Here is a 15,037-nt window from a genome sequence, read left to right as displayed (position 1 = left end):
TCATTTTGAAGTTGTGGCCTTTTCAGAAGTTTCTAGAAAGAGAAGATTATTTTCGAGAACTGGTGATCTTGTCCTTGGGCTGAAGTGGCCTTGGAAAATACACCTGGAGTTTAACAAAGTGAGCTGGGCCTATTCCTTGTTGACAAAGAAGAAAAAGAGAGTCTTCTAAGCATTTGAGGTGGCTGAAATCAGCCTTAGAAAATTCTTTAGCATCCTGGATGAGGCTGGATTCTAGAAGGCAGGGATTATGAATTCTGTACCAATCAAATAGTCTGCAGTGAGAGTCCTAGAGCTGCAGCCCTACAAAGCTCAGCCAGGGAGGTAAGTAGCTTCTAGTCTCCTGAACTCTCCAAGACTCTCTGAAATCAGCTCAAAAGGATGGTCTCCAGCAGGAAATACCCTGAAGATTAACGGATGGAGTCTGCACAGTGGATCCTGGTGGTTACCAAGGACTGCTGCAGGCATCTAGCACATCCATATTGATGTTGGCACCACAGGGATATTATTAAGCCTGCATGCCAGATGGAAATGCTTGGTAAAGCCACACACCTGAATCTCCTTGAGAGGCAGGGGATGATCCTGGTGTGATCAAGTTTGCTTGCAGGCAGATCACTGGGTCTAGGATGGGTGCTAGGGCTTCTTTACCCCTTCCTTTGTATTATTGGTAGAGATCTGAGTTATTGAAAATAGCAGAGGGAGGCATTGTCATTGCATGTCAATGTGATAGCAGGAAATATGCATCTCTTGTAACTGCAGTGCAGCAGAAGACATCTCTGTGATTGGCTGTACAGCTGTGTCTGGTGTATGCTTCCCTGATGGTGTGGCTGTCCCAGCTGTCCTTTGTCAACGTGGCTGGAGTTTTGGTAGAACAGAGGGATTGTATTTTACGTGTGGAGAGAGTGGAGCTGTGCTGAAGTGACAGGAGATGGTAGTTAGTACATATTATTTTCTCTTTGAATATTCACCCATCCTTTTTCAGCCACAGCAAAACTGACAGCACATAACAAACCTTCTTCAGACAAGCTTGACTTTCAGCAATTCTCTGAAATAAGGTAGGTTTGCTGAATCAAGGATAAAATGAGAACAGTTTTAAAATAATCAGTGAATAATTCAAGACTAAAGCTTTTCAGGTCCATCTCCAGGCACATGTGACTTCTTATCATAAAGTTATTAAATTCTAGGAAGCTCTTCTTAGCCTGAAGGCTATCATAGAGAAAGGATTAAACACCAGAGAAAGGAGGTTCAGGTGGCATTTGAGTCACAGTCAAAAGCAGCAAGAGCTGTTTATAAAAACCAAACTTTAGCAAATCCTAAGTAGACAAATAATTCTGATGTCTTCTTTAGTCAGCTGCCTCTGTTGCCGAGGAGGTAGGTGTTTTGTTGAGTGAAAATCTATGTGCAATTCTGTTAATGGCAGGGGAGACAATGCTCCAAACAGACATAAAAGACAGCAGAAAATGAAGAAACAAACAAATAAACAGCCACAGGACATGAAAGAACATTAGGAAAGCTTTATTTCCTGGTGCCCGAGCCAGCCCTCAGTGAAGCTGATGGAAAGACTTGCTTCATTGCAGCAGCCTTTGAATGTTGTTAGCTCCATGGAGAACAGGCTGTGTTTGTTTTCTGGTTTTTAGCTGCCACATATGTTTAAAAGAAGCTTATTTATAAAGATGCCCTGCACCCATAAATTTATACTCATGTTTTCAGATGGATGTAATTTTTCATCTTGTTTCTGCCTATATGCATGTACAGTTTTGACTGCATGCACTTAATAAATTGCTGTATTGCATTCCTGATGTGGTGTCTCTGCAGCAGTAAAACAACATTTCTAGGTGTAGGTTGTGTATAAGTTGAAATTTATAAAGTCTTTGGGAATTCCTCAGAATGAAGACTTCTATAAAAATGTTTTTCCCTCCACTGTTAACTTCTATAGCCTTACTATCCTGAACAGCCCAACAAAAATTGCTACTGGGATAACTTTTTATATGTACTTTTCAGCTCTCAGTCCATCTTCTTTCCCCATTTATCTATTTGTGCAGGGGAATAACATGAGTTGGCAGGTAACTTGAAACTGAAATCAATCCCCCTCCCCCCATAAATGGCAAGATTTTAGCACATCACTTCAATTTTTTGCAAAAGGTCTGATTTTGTTGCAATATATACCTCTGCAGCTATTTTAGGTTTTCCATATAATGTGATCCATAAAAGTGAAGATATTTTAAGAGGAAATTTAACAAAAGAAAAATATCCTAAGCTCTCTAGGGCTGGTGTAAATGTGATGGGTTTATCCACATGCTTTTGCATCTGTCTTAACAAACTGAAACTCCTGCTTCCTTATCAGTTATAAATGAGCATAATACCTTAGGACTAGATTAATTTACACTGTCTGGGGAGCTCATTCCTAGTTACACCCTCATGGAGCCTTTGAGTGTGTGCAAATGCCTGAGAATGGTGCCTCCTTTCCATGAATGAAGATGGCAAAAAATACCCCTGTCCTTTTGACCACAGCCTGATGATAAATGTGTAACGAATGAGGAGTGTAACGAACTGTTTGAATAAGTTGAAAGGCTTTTGAGACTGGAACCTTTTGCTTAGGGAGTCCTGCCAACACTGTCGTACTGAAGAACTTTCTCCATTTCTCTGAGTTCCTGTATTGTCCCTCCTCATTGTATCTCCATCTGCAGCAACCTGATTCTCACTAATGTTAGGAAACAAGGCTTGAGACTGAAACACAAGATTTTTCTGGTTAGCTATGCAAAAATAGAAATAGCTATGGAAAAATAGACACTCTTAATATCTGTCCCTCTATGCTTACGGGTTGGCCTGGTCATGCTGAGCATGTCCACAACACTTGAAAGGATGACCTTGTTAAGCAACAGCTGTTCTCAGCCAGTGGTCTTGAAACAGCATCTGCTAGGAGAAGGCAATTCCTCTTCATGCCATCACGCTAATAGGAATGAATCACAGTTGTTCATTCATTTGGTGGGAGATTCTTTATTTTAAATGCCATTAACAAGCCCAGACTCAATTAACTCAGTTTTCCCCCAATAGTCATCTGTTATGAGGCCACTTGCTATCTACCCTATCACCCTGAAGCTGTTGGCTGTACTTACAAGTGCTTGTTACAAAGACCTTCATGCTCAAGAGGGCACTGCCATGCTGCAGTGTTAGTACACGACTAATCAGTGGTGCCACTCAGAACTCAGCTCTGAATGTGGTTCAACAAGATGTCACACTTGCAGCCACTGTCTCTCCACTGGTGGCCTGGCCAGTGAAGCTGAAACAGTGCTGTGAGTGCTGAGGTGCTATGAGCCAGCTGTCTCATTTGACCCAGAGCTACCTACCCCATCATCTGTGCATGCAGACTGCTGCAGAAAGACAACTCTGTCCTTCTACCACATGTCCACAGAAGTGACTGTTATGCTTCTAACTAGCTTCACAAGGGGAGCAAGACCATAGGTATTGGCTTCTCCTTTCAATGCTTTCCTTTTTTCTTCACTCCAGGCTAGTCTCAGATAGATGGTGCAGATGCTACCTCTCCTTCACAACACCCATGGTCCTGGAGAAGACCTGTAGGAGTTGCAGGACAAAAAAGGATTGCATAGGATAATGGGGGAATTTCAGTTGCTTAAAATAATTTAAAATTCCTTTGACTTGGCTCTACCTTCCTGACTTTGACTCAGGTTGCTATCTCCCAGAACACAGCTTCATTACTGAGCTCATTTATCCTCATCTCCAGTTTCTCAGCTATAGCCTTTCCTCTCTAAGTCACAGGCCATTCCTGTCTCTGCTGAATATGTGCTGCAGGCATCTTTACAGCGCAGTGGCACTTCATCTATTCTTTATTCCCACAGGCTACTTAAATTGCTAGAGTAGAAACTGTAATTTTTACACAATAAGTATACTATAAATCTGTTTCAAGCAATTGATCCTAGCATGCCAAGTCCACCAAGGTGAGACTGTACCTTCAGGTGTGTGGTGATGTCTGTTCTGTCTCAGAAATGTTATTTTCAGTGTACACACTATGTGCAGCAGCTGATTGGGGTCTAGAGCTATAGGTATGTTCCTTGTTGATGCACTCAAGTTCCCTTAGCTCTGCCAGCACTGGGCAGTTATGCTGCCAGGTTAGTTTTCGTGAGGTGGCAAAAAAGATGCCCCTGTGCATTGGGTTACTGGTTTATTCAGGATGCGTCAAAGAACTACATGGATTGAATTGCCATTTTCTCTTTCTACATATGTGTTTTGGCTGCTTTAGCATAGCCTGCAGGCCTTGCCTGGGCATATGCTGCTGTGCACCTAATGGCCTTATTCTGAAATTCTGCTGAGGATACCCTAAGCTGCATTGTGTAGTCCTTGTAGCAGCAATTTTATGCAAATACTGTAATGATTCCCCGTGAGTTCTAAAGTCTTTGCTCTTAAATTGCTCTGAGGTATGTGTTAGACTCCTCAAGCGCCAATAAAACCCCTCTGCATTCTTTAAGAGACACCAAGGGGAATTCTGTACAGTAGCTCAAATGGATACATGCCCCATGTGGATGCCACCTCATCTTTAGCAAGTCTGCTAAGTGGAAGAGGCAGTGGGTGGTTCAACAGATGTTTAGTGCTGAACTCTCCAAGCCTCAGTTTGAAGACAAGAATTGAAGTAGTTAGCTTGTATTGTTTGAGGAATGTTATGTTGTTCTGTTCATCATGATTTTCATGGATTGGAGCACTACATGGTGCCCCTGAGAGGGCTCACTTACAAAAATATCCTCAGTGCCTTGAGTTACACTTCTGTGCATGGTTTGAATTGCCCCAGTTGCATTATCCAGCACAGCACAGAACGTACTACATTTGAGAGTTTTCTCTTAGGATCTGCAACTGATCAGCTTTTCTCTATATTTTGAAAGGGCTCATCCTATTAGACTATCAGATAATTAGTATATGCCCATAGATCCAAAGCACTCTCAAAATGCAGCACATTGATAACAGTGTCTTCTAGAAGGCAGGAGACTCAGCATACTCCATTGCTGGATGGTATTTCAGCCCACATTGCCCAGCTGCCAGGCTGTTCCCCTGCCCACTGCAAAGTTTTACAGGGAAGTGTAAAAGCCCTGCCCAGCAGGGATAGGTAGCTTCTAGGACACTTAGGGGAGGGGAGAGGGTGCAGAGCAGTTTATACATTTTAACTGGTTTGTGCATTTGCCTGTTTAGTGCAAAATGATACAGCTTAAGATATTTGGAGGATATTTCCATATTCCACATTAGTTGTTTATTGATGAGTTGAAATCCTGGTGTGGGTTTGGCAGCTCCCTAGAAAAAGCACCCAACTGTCAGGTCCAATTTCTGCTGCCCATTTGGCTTCAGCCACGGATGGCTGAATGGCTGTTCCCACTTGACTCTGCAGGTGCCAGCTGGGTCACTCACAGCTCTTACACAGAGTCCCTGGAAGAAGCTGCAGCTATGGGAGACTTGGCTTTCTGTCAGCAGGTGCTGCTCAGTGGAAGCTGCAAGTACATGCAGCCTTTGTCCAAGTGCCTGAAGCGAGAACTGGTCTCAGGCAATCAGAAGCTGTGCTTGCTGCAATTTCTGACCTGTAACAGTTTATTATTTATTTACATCTCCTGCCAGAGTTAGTACATGACATAGCACAGACAAGTTAATCCCCTTCAACAGAGAAAACCGCACTTCTTCAACAAAAAAAAACCCATGTGAAATCTTCAACTCTAAAAACATCAGGAAAAGGGTTCTGCTGATAGAAACAATGGGTGGTGACAGCATTCAGTGAATTTATCGTTCCAGAGAGCGGTTTTCAGTGGAGAATTTCTCAGAAGAGCTGCAGTAGGTAGATTTTTCTGTGACTTCATATGCAGTTGGAAAACACCCACTTCATCTTTCTTGCTTTTGCTGTTTTATTTAAACTCAATTGGCTTAATCCCATGGCAGCCAGGTTCATTTGGTACTTCTCCATTAGCTAAGCACTGCTGGATGCTCCAGCACAATATGCTTTACGTCAAGGAGTGAAAAACACAGAAGCAGATTGTAGCGTTGGTAGCATTCCCTGCCATTGCCCTTTTGTTCCTATTGAACATTGTGTTCTGCCACGGAATAGTAATGAGGCTACACTGACAAGAGGTGACATGACAAGCAAGACTGAGGTAAGAGAAACCACTTTGACTTCATCATTATCCTTGAGCTCTGCAAACTGCCCTTTGTTGCTTGGTGGCCCAATGCCCACACATCTTCATTCTTTTTCTGGCTCTTCCTTGCCTTATTGATTCATTCTGGGTGAAGAAGCTCCTATAAAAAAAGGCAAACACCTCAGCATTGCTTCTACATTGGGAAGTGCTATTTCAGTTGCTAGGGGATGTGCTTAGAAAAGAAATCCAACTCTTAAAAACAGTATTTCCATTTCAGGCCATCTTATCTTATGCTGTTCTGTTATTTCAGCTAATTTTCCAAAGAATCTTACCTTGGTTTCGTTGTTCTATCTATTAATATCTAGGAGGAAATCTTAATTAAAACTTTAAACTGCTTGATAACTAAACTCATATGCATGCATACATCACAAGGAGCCTGAGACATTTTCTATGGCAATATGTTGCCTAAGTTCCTGAAGAGGAAGAAAGAGGAATGCTACAAAATCTGAGAGAAATTGTAGTGCAACTCATGATTGGCTGAGGTCAAAGTAGTGTAGTGTAGGTAAAAAGTGTTTGAGTAGAACACATCAAATAGAGTCTTAAACTTCAACAGCATTCTTGTGAAAATTGTCTGATATGTCTGGTGAGAAAATCAAATGGATCACCAAATTTTCTATGAATGAGTCTCAAGCATATGTGGAGAGGTTATCCACTTAAAGGTTCAGGCAATAGCTTTAGCAATAGAAATCAGTGAATCTAGATGGAGATAAAAAATTGTTAATTAAGTGTCTCCAGATTAAAAATTTCAAAAACACAGATTCATATAGCTGTGTCTAAGGTTAAGTGGAATGCAGCATTGGTGAGAACCGAAATAGAAGTCCTTGGAGTGCATTAGGTAAAGAACAGTCAAAGCTTGCAAGTAATTTTAGCAGCTAAATGGCTCTGCTCATTCTCTGATACCTAATGATAATGTCTCCAATTTCACACATTGATTTTTAAACAATGCGTGTCAAAATAAAGTGAGTTCTGTAGTCAAATTAGCACAGTCACAGGTTTGCTGCCCTCTCCACACCTCACTGGAAACGCCACACTGTTGGAGCAAGCTAATTCCCTTATGCTCAAGGTGAGTGTTGGAGTGGAGCTTGGAGCGTTCTGCCCAGGCCATATGCAGGAAGGAACAGCTGCTCATCAGCTGTAACACAGCACAGCCCATCCTCTAGAAAATGTTCCATTCTCCCTGAAAACTTCTTGAAACCTCTAAGCTCTACATTACCTGGACTGTAAGAGACTTCTCACAAAATCATCATCTTAGTGGACTCCAGACAAACACCCTTTGAGTTTTTGCAGTACTTAGTATTAAATTAAGTGTGGTTTTAGTCAGAAAATGGGTGGCAGGAAGAGCAGAGGAATTTAGTATTGGCAAAAGGTACAGTATGGACAACCCTGGAACCACTGATTCATGTAAATTGTGGGACAAGGTCTGTGGGGTGGAGTTTCCTCTCTGTCTCTCTTGTTCCATTGGAAACAACGCAGGGAGGGAAGGAGAGTTCAGGTATTATGACTCCTCAACATGCTACGGACTTTAGGCTCTAGTATACCAGTGTAGGGCCCTACACAGAGGCAGTAAATTTACTAAAGACAGGCTCCTGAGGCATGCCTGCTGATCAGTTCCCTGTGTCTCTTCTGTGCCTGGTAAGGAATATAGTAAAATGTAAAGGGAAACATATTTAATGTGGTCTAAGCCACACAGCTATTAAAATCTGGCACCCGTATGTCTGCGTGGCTAAATGCTACAAAATAAAGGGTCTGCAGTGTAAAGCAAGTTGTTTCATTGTGCTGAATTTGATATGACCTTGGAAAACAGTATCCGTGCTAGCAGACTGTAATCCAAATCAGTGTATGATGGAACAGAGATACTTACAACCTAGGCTGGGGTTTTTTCTTGTTGCTTTCTCCGCCCCCCCCCCCCCCCCCCCCCATTAGGAAATACCATATGAGCAGAAATTAAGAGGGTGGTATGGCAGGATAGGAAAAGGATGCCCAGATACTGTAATTTGACTGAACCACTGTGTCAGCCCAAGGAAGAAAAGGGACGAACAAGAACAGCTTCTAAGGCATCTCCATCTACCTAGTCATACTCAGCTTCTGGGCTCCTCAAGGTCTGGCCAGCAACAGCTTAAATATTTTTTTCCAGACTTTTTGAGCTACTTGCTAAAGGAATGTCACCGTCTTAGTTGAGAAGCAGCAGCAGGAATGTTCTTTTACCCATGGACTGCCTAGAGAACAGAGTCACCAAATCCACTGAGGGCCATGAACTGTTTTTCCTGGTCTCTGTTATGATGCTGACAAAACCTACAGTTGGCAGGGGTCCCTGTGCATGTCAGTGTGGAAGTTGGCAGTAACAGCTGTTTCTGACTGCAGGAGATGCTCCTTTCTGTCCTGAGCAACAGGGAATTCGCCCTGTTGAGGTGGTGGTGTGGATGGGGATGACATTGCCTCTACACTTGCTTTGGCACTATTAACCATGCTCCCTTTTGGTTTACTCCACAGATATTATGTGGGAAAGAGATCCCCCGCTGGGTGAATCGCCTGGCCTACTTCAGCTCATGCATCCCCTTCCTCCAGAGCTGCCTCCCCAAGGAATGGCTGACCCCAGCAGCCCTGCAGAGCCACATCAGCCTTGGTCTCCACAAGGAGGAACAAGGGGACACAACGGATGAGGAGTCCCCCTCCACCTCTGCAGCCCCCTCAGCCTCAGGCACATCACGAACCTGCAGACATACACGGGTCTAAACTGCCTAGTTTGCCCCCAGATAACATCCCTGCTCTCTTGTATTTATTTCTCACACCCTTTTGCATACACTGGTTTCTCTCTTCAACAGAAAACAGAGGGGAGAGAAGACCCTTTCCACTTCAGTCCCTTTTCCAAGGACTGCCACTACAGTTGCTTGGCAAAATGACTGTGAACCCCAACACAGAACTGAGGATTGTGGTGACTAAACTGTATTCACCTCCAGGGGCCTCCATGATCCTTGATCTACAGAGAACTGCTGACTCTCTCAGGCATGAGAGCATGTGTATGGGCAGAGTGCACATACTGTGATGTTCCTTCTCTGGAACTGTTTTATCTTTTTACCTTTCCCTCCACCCATTTAAGCTCAGCAGTCTCTTCTCTATTTTGACTGGGTTTTTGCTTCCCCAATGACAAATCACCTGCCCACACCCAGTGAAGGAACCAGAGCCAGAACTCAACCTTCTCATCTCTTAGACCAGCAACAATCTCCACTCAGATCCATCCCTTTTGTAATTATCAGGTTTCTAACTCATGTGAAGGACAAATGAAAGGTGCTCCTGTTCTACAACCACCTGTTTTCAGTACTCAAATTTAAGAGCTTAAATGATTGTCCTACTCTTGAAAATAATAACAAAGAACCTAGAAAATGAATGTTTTACTGTGGCTTTTCTTTGGGGTCAAAAAGAGCATGGGGCTGTGGTGATTAGAGGCAGCTACTAAGTAGATGCAGAGATGACTTGACCATATTGGTGCTTTTTGGCACAGATCCCTCTGTTTTCCTAATCCTAGGCAGTGTTCCTGGTTTCCTTTCCACCCCTCCCCCCCCCCAAGATTCCCCAGGGAGTCTCTCTCCTAGCTGACATTTGCTGGCTGTATTTGAGAAAATGGCCTTCCTGAGCACACAGAAGAGGAGAGTGAATCTGTTTGGAAGGTCAGTATTTCCTTCAGATTTTCCTCCTGCACTCACAGACATAAAAACATGGCTTCAGAGCCATCCTTCCCTAGCCTATTTTCGAGCCAACCCAAGAAGGTAAAAAACAAATGGTGAACCCAAAGAATGTCAACCTGTTCCTTTCTCCTCTCTTTTCAGAGGTGGAGGGGGAATCTTAGGGCCACATCTGGAAAGCACAAATGACCCTTCCAATGCATGGGCCACCATGGTGCCTTCTGCTGTGTGTGGAACAAAAAATGGACAGAGCTGGCTCACTGGCCTCTCCAAGCTGGCTCCTGACAAGAATCTGGTCCTTGGATGTATTTATGCTAATTCTGACAGCTGATGAGAAAGCACAGAATGAGGAAAGGAGAGATGTACACTAACTCTTCCACTCAATTACCTCACTAGGAATTCCAGTCAGAAGGTGTAGGAAAGAATGAAAGGGGAAATCCAGGTCCCCTCCCTCCCTTGCAACTTCTCTTGGCTACACAAAGGAGGATGAAAAAGGAACAGGCACTGTGTTGAGAAGGAGTTGCCATTTTAGAAATTGTGTTCTCAACAGCTACTACCAAGTCAGAACTTCCATCCTGAACCCAGAGGGAGCTACAAGCCCTTAAGATGTTGGTTGTTTCCTTTTTTTTGGTCACAAATGCATGATAAATCCAATCAGCTGTTTCTTTAGCTCAGGTATACAGGAGTGTGTGCTTTCAGGGCTGAAGGTCTCAGCTATGACGTGCATCATGTCCGCACAGACAACATTTAATGGTTTGTTATATGTGCATGCCCTTAGTGAAGCAGGAGGCTCTGGAGAGATCTGCTGGATGGAAATGTAACTCACAGGATGGCCTTGCTCCATTGCCTCCTGAAGTGATGTGTGTTTAGGCAACAACACCTTTACAACATGCCTCTCCTTTTCATCCTCTGTACAAACTGCTGCAAGTTCTGTACTGAACTAAAGTCATGTTCCTTATTAACCTTGGCTACCCACAGCCAGTGCTGCATTGTGAGCAATTTTGCAGCTCCTGGTAACCAGTCCAATACTGACCTTGATTAGCATGGCTTGTCCAGGGATGTTTAATATGATTTCCATCATGATCTCCATGCCACTGCCCAGAAACCATATTGCACAATGTACCATTTCACTCTGTATTCCCCTGCAGTCGTGGCCACTGCAGCCTAAACCATTGTAGCACTGCAAGCTTCATTTGTCTGAAGTTCCCAGGGTTTCTGCCAACAGCCAGCAGCACATTATGTGCAATGAATTTTAAAGGTCCTTCTCAGGGGAAAAGTAAGAAGAGGCTTTCCCAGAGCATTTGTCTAGGCCAGGGCAGCTGCAGTCAGAAGCACCTCGTTCCCTTTGCTGTAACAAAAGCCAGTCAGCCATCACCCTTGTGTTTCTGCTCTGCACCTTCAGATGAAGCATCATGTATACATCTAGGAGATGGGCTCCAGAGTCACATTTCACACAGAAAACCCTCTCACAGTACTTCACAAAGTAAAAAAATGCTTAACTGGATGAAAATCTGGACAAGAAAACCACATTTAGCCTACTTGGGAACATAAATATGTGCTTGAAATATTGGAAACAACATTTGGGGCAAGCTGTGAATGTCATAAAGCCCCCAGATGTTTGTTTGCCCACTTTTATGTTTGTCTGTTTATGACAGTATCGGTCACATCAAGGAGGCATCAAACCTCTGCTGTAAATCAAACCCAGAATATATTCCAATCTTCAATATTCTCTGTTCAAGGTGACTGATCAACCAATAATGAAAAGAACAAAGTGACACTGTGGAAATAAAATATATATTGATGATGGCTTTACCTCTGTAATTTAACAGCATTTTAGATTATTAAACAGTAAGACATTTTAACACCCTAATTTACTGTTCATCTCTGGCACAGCATGTTTGTCTTAGGCTTTTTTATTATCCTTCCAATTATTACAAAATTGTTGTTATTACATAATTATATCATATTTGTATTTAATTACACATCTACTTTCTCTTGCTGCTTTCTCTGCATAACACCATGTGGAAAATTTTAAATACCCACAGCCGTTATCAGTGAACAAGAACACCATATGAATCTTAACAAGAGCACCCCATAGCAGTGGAACAAACTCTTAACCCTTCTTCTTACAGCCAGGACTTTTGGTGTATTTTTAGAAGCTGGGATGAGAGGGCACCAGTTCTGCACATGGGCATCAGCAGCGGTGGGTTATGTCTCTAGCAGTGACCTAATAGTATTCAGGTGGGACACTGAGACTGGAGGTGAGGTTAGCCTGACACTGGAATATTAGAGGGACAGAACAAACTGTTGCTAGGGAAGGCATGAAAGGAGGGAAACAAGTAATAACCTCATTTCTCAGCTCTCTCATGTCTTTATCTATAGTAGCAACTTTCTTAATTTCATGGCATTGTTCTTTCTGGTCAGTTGTCTTCCTCTTCACAAGTCTGTGATTTGAGGCCTATTTTTCTGAACCTCTTTACAAGGGACACTTGTGCTTTCAGAGGCCCTGGGTGTGCTGGTTTCCCAGCACTGAGCCTGTGCTCTGTGATGAGTTCATCCCAGCCCAGCACGGCATGGGGATGGACACTGACAGACCTGTTCTCCTGTCTCGCTGCTCCCAGCTGAGAGTTTGCATCTCCATCTCTGGAATTCACACCCATGATGCTGCCTTTGTGTTACTGAGGTACTCAAGAAATAGTCACTGCCTGCCATGTTGTTTTTTATTCTTCAGTTCTGTTTCTTTCTCTCTGGATTGGTAGGGCTCTCAGAACAAGTCAGTGGATATTAGATTGCAATAATATTAGCTTATCTTATTATATGTGTTTGATTTTATTCTTATTTTAATTTGTATATATGTGCCATCTAATTAACATGGTCAGAAAACTTTATTAAGTACCTCCACCACTTCCTTGATTAATGGAGAAAACCAAAGAAAGGGATCATCAATGTTCCATCTTCAAATGTTTTTAAATTACTCTTTGAGTTGAGGCAGCAGGTGTATCCACTTCGTCCCTGCCCTGCATGCCATCAGCAATGACTTGGGATGTGAAAAGGCTGTGTAGTGATTCAGAAGTATGTGAATGTAAAAGAGGACCTGACAGTCTCCGGTTTCCATCTGGCGATTGTCACAGGCTACCAGAACAGGGCAGAACCTCTGGCTAAAATAATTTGTAAAAACATTGCCGCCTATGCCTGGGGAATGGCTGCTCTTGTCTGTATCAGGTCAGCGCTCCAACACGGTGCGTGTGGCTGTGGCTGAGGCGCGTTCGGGTGGATGGCACAGCACATTTCATTCCTAGCACATACGAAGGATTATTGGCTCTAAATATTAGAGTAAGGCTGTTCACTAGCACGGTTGTAGCCAACTTTGTTTTCAAAAGGTTTTTTTGGTTCACTTTGACTGGGACAAGGGATAACAATGCAGAAAAAACAGATGATCACCGTCGTCAACCTTCTTTGCTTAGGAAAGCAGGCTACAGAATGAAAAGCTGCAGCTCCTGCCTAGGCCCGCTCACTGTGCTCATCAACGAGCAGTGAAGGAAAGCGTAACGCGGTGTGTGGGATGCGAGCGTCGGGCGATGTGCGGAGGGAAGGGGGCCGGCCTGAGCCGTGGCCGAGCCCCAGCGCTGCCGCGGGCGCTGCCCGCCGCGCGGGCCGCAGCGGAACCGGCGTGCCCGGGCGCGGTGCCGCGGCGGAGGGGCCGCGGAGGCGGCGGAGCCGCGTCCCGCCGGAAGCGCCGGGGCCGGGCCGGAGGCGGGAGGGCGGCGCCGGGCCCGTGGGGCGGGAGCGGGGGATGGAGAGGCTGCGGCGGCTGTGGAGGAGCCGCACGATGACCTTCGGGGTGCCCCTGCTGGTGAGCGGCGCGGCGGGGCGCGGGGAGGCCGCTGGCGGTGCCGGGGCCGCGGCGGGCGGAGCTCCGCGGGCGGGCGCTCGGCTGTCCCCTCCTGGGCAGCGGCTGTGCGGGGCGGAGGGAGCAGCGTGCTGCCCGGAGCTCAGGGACACGGTTGTAAAACACACTCCTCAAAATATTCCTAACTGGGAGCTGAGGAAAATTCGTTTTGCGGGTGGTTTGGTTTTGTTTTGGGTTTGGGTTTTCTTCCTGTGAAACACCACTTGTGTTTCCTGTTTTACTTTCTTTAGTTTTTCATTGGATTTTAAACTGCAGTGGCACTGCTGATGTAATAATTTGTATATCTAAATAAGCGGAAAGATTTTGAGTGACGTGAGTTAGGTTGTAGGTGGCAGCTGTGCTCAGAGTGAGGCATAACTTTGAGAGCAGTTGAGCTTAGGGGAGATCACTAATGGTGAAGGATTACAACAAAATTCTAAGACTCTCTTACACACACTACCTCTGTGGATCGTGCACATTAGGTTGCACTTCTCTGTCCTAAGTACCTGTGTTCATTAGGGGGAAAATGAAAATTTAGAGGCACTTATGGATAAAAACTCAGGAAGTAAGACAACAGCAGCACCAAGGCCGGTGTGGTTTCTGTTTGCGCAGTTCATGTCTCCTTATCCGTCTATACTGTTGGTTTGGTAAAGGTAAACAGATGTCAAGGTGGATAAAGAATAAGGCAAAGGATAATTCCAATTTTATAAAGCTACTGGAGAAATCAGTGCCATCTTCCTCAAATATTCAGCAGCATGCCTTGGAAAATGGAGTGGATCAAAGAAGGACATTGACACTTGTTAGAGTTAAAAAAAGTTTAAGGCCATTATTTTAAAGGGATATTACTGGTGTTCTATAGTAAAAGTTACTGATGAAGTATCTTTTCTCGAAATATTGATGAAGGCATTTCTAAGAAATGGAAACAGTTAAGCCAAGCAGACCAACAAAACAGTGTGATAATACCACAACGACATGAAATCATTTGCATCAGCAGCTCCACGCCCTGCTGTTGCACACAAACTGCCTACGGCACCTCTCCTGAAGTGATGATGCACAGTGTTACAGCCTGTCAGGTATCCTGCTTGCATGCATGTGTACCTGAGAGGCTGCCCAGAACTGTGCAGCTTTCATGCTTAAACCAAATTTATTTTGGTTTTGGATTTTTCATGTATGAGTGCTCTGACAATATTCTTCAGTTTAACAGCACCTTGCTTAGATGTTAAAGGTTGAATATAGTTTTAGCTTACGGTGCTTTCATTTATGTAATTATTTGGGGCTTGCTACTTCCA

The 15,037-nt window shown here is 44.1% G+C and overlaps 2 protein-coding genes across 11 annotated transcripts in view; both read left to right on the top strand.

Moving 5' to 3' along the window:
- The window catches only part of LOC135303093 (deubiquitinase DESI2-like), a 74,104-nt gene extending 62,375 nt beyond the window's left edge, over positions 1-11,729 (top strand). For all 5 annotated transcript variants that reach the window (XM_064424384.1, XM_064424386.1, XM_064424385.1 and 2 more), the window contains one exon: positions 8,670-11,729. In XM_064424384.1, coding sequence (XP_064280454.1) covers positions 8,670-8,912 — 243 coding nt within the window. In that variant the 3' untranslated portion in view covers positions 8,913-11,729. The remainder of the gene's footprint in view (positions 1-8,669) is intronic.
- Positions 11,730-12,948: 1,219 nt separating this feature from the next.
- Positions 12,949-15,037, top strand: part of LOC135303095 (cytochrome c oxidase assembly protein COX16 homolog, mitochondrial) — a 45,788-nt gene continuing 43,699 nt past the window's right edge. The window contains exon 1 of one of the 6 annotated variants that reach the window (XM_064424399.1): positions 12,949-13,081. Coding sequence is in view for 2 of the 6 variants with exons in the window: in XM_064424393.1 (XP_064280463.1) it covers positions 13,653-13,712 (60 nt within the window). In the remaining 4 variants the exon portion in view is untranslated. Of the gene's footprint in view, positions 13,099-13,464; positions 13,713-15,037 lie in introns of those variants that run through there. The other 5 variants (XM_064424394.1, XR_010364617.1, XM_064424393.1 and 2 more) reach the window with 5 other exon arrangements.

Source organism: Passer domesticus, chromosome 6 (genome assembly GCF_036417665.1).
Source record: "Passer domesticus isolate bPasDom1 chromosome 6, bPasDom1.hap1, whole genome shotgun sequence".
Taxonomy (NCBI): Eukaryota; Metazoa; Chordata; class Aves; order Passeriformes; family Passeridae; genus Passer; species Passer domesticus.
This window is presented reverse-complemented; position numbering and strand designations above follow the sequence as displayed.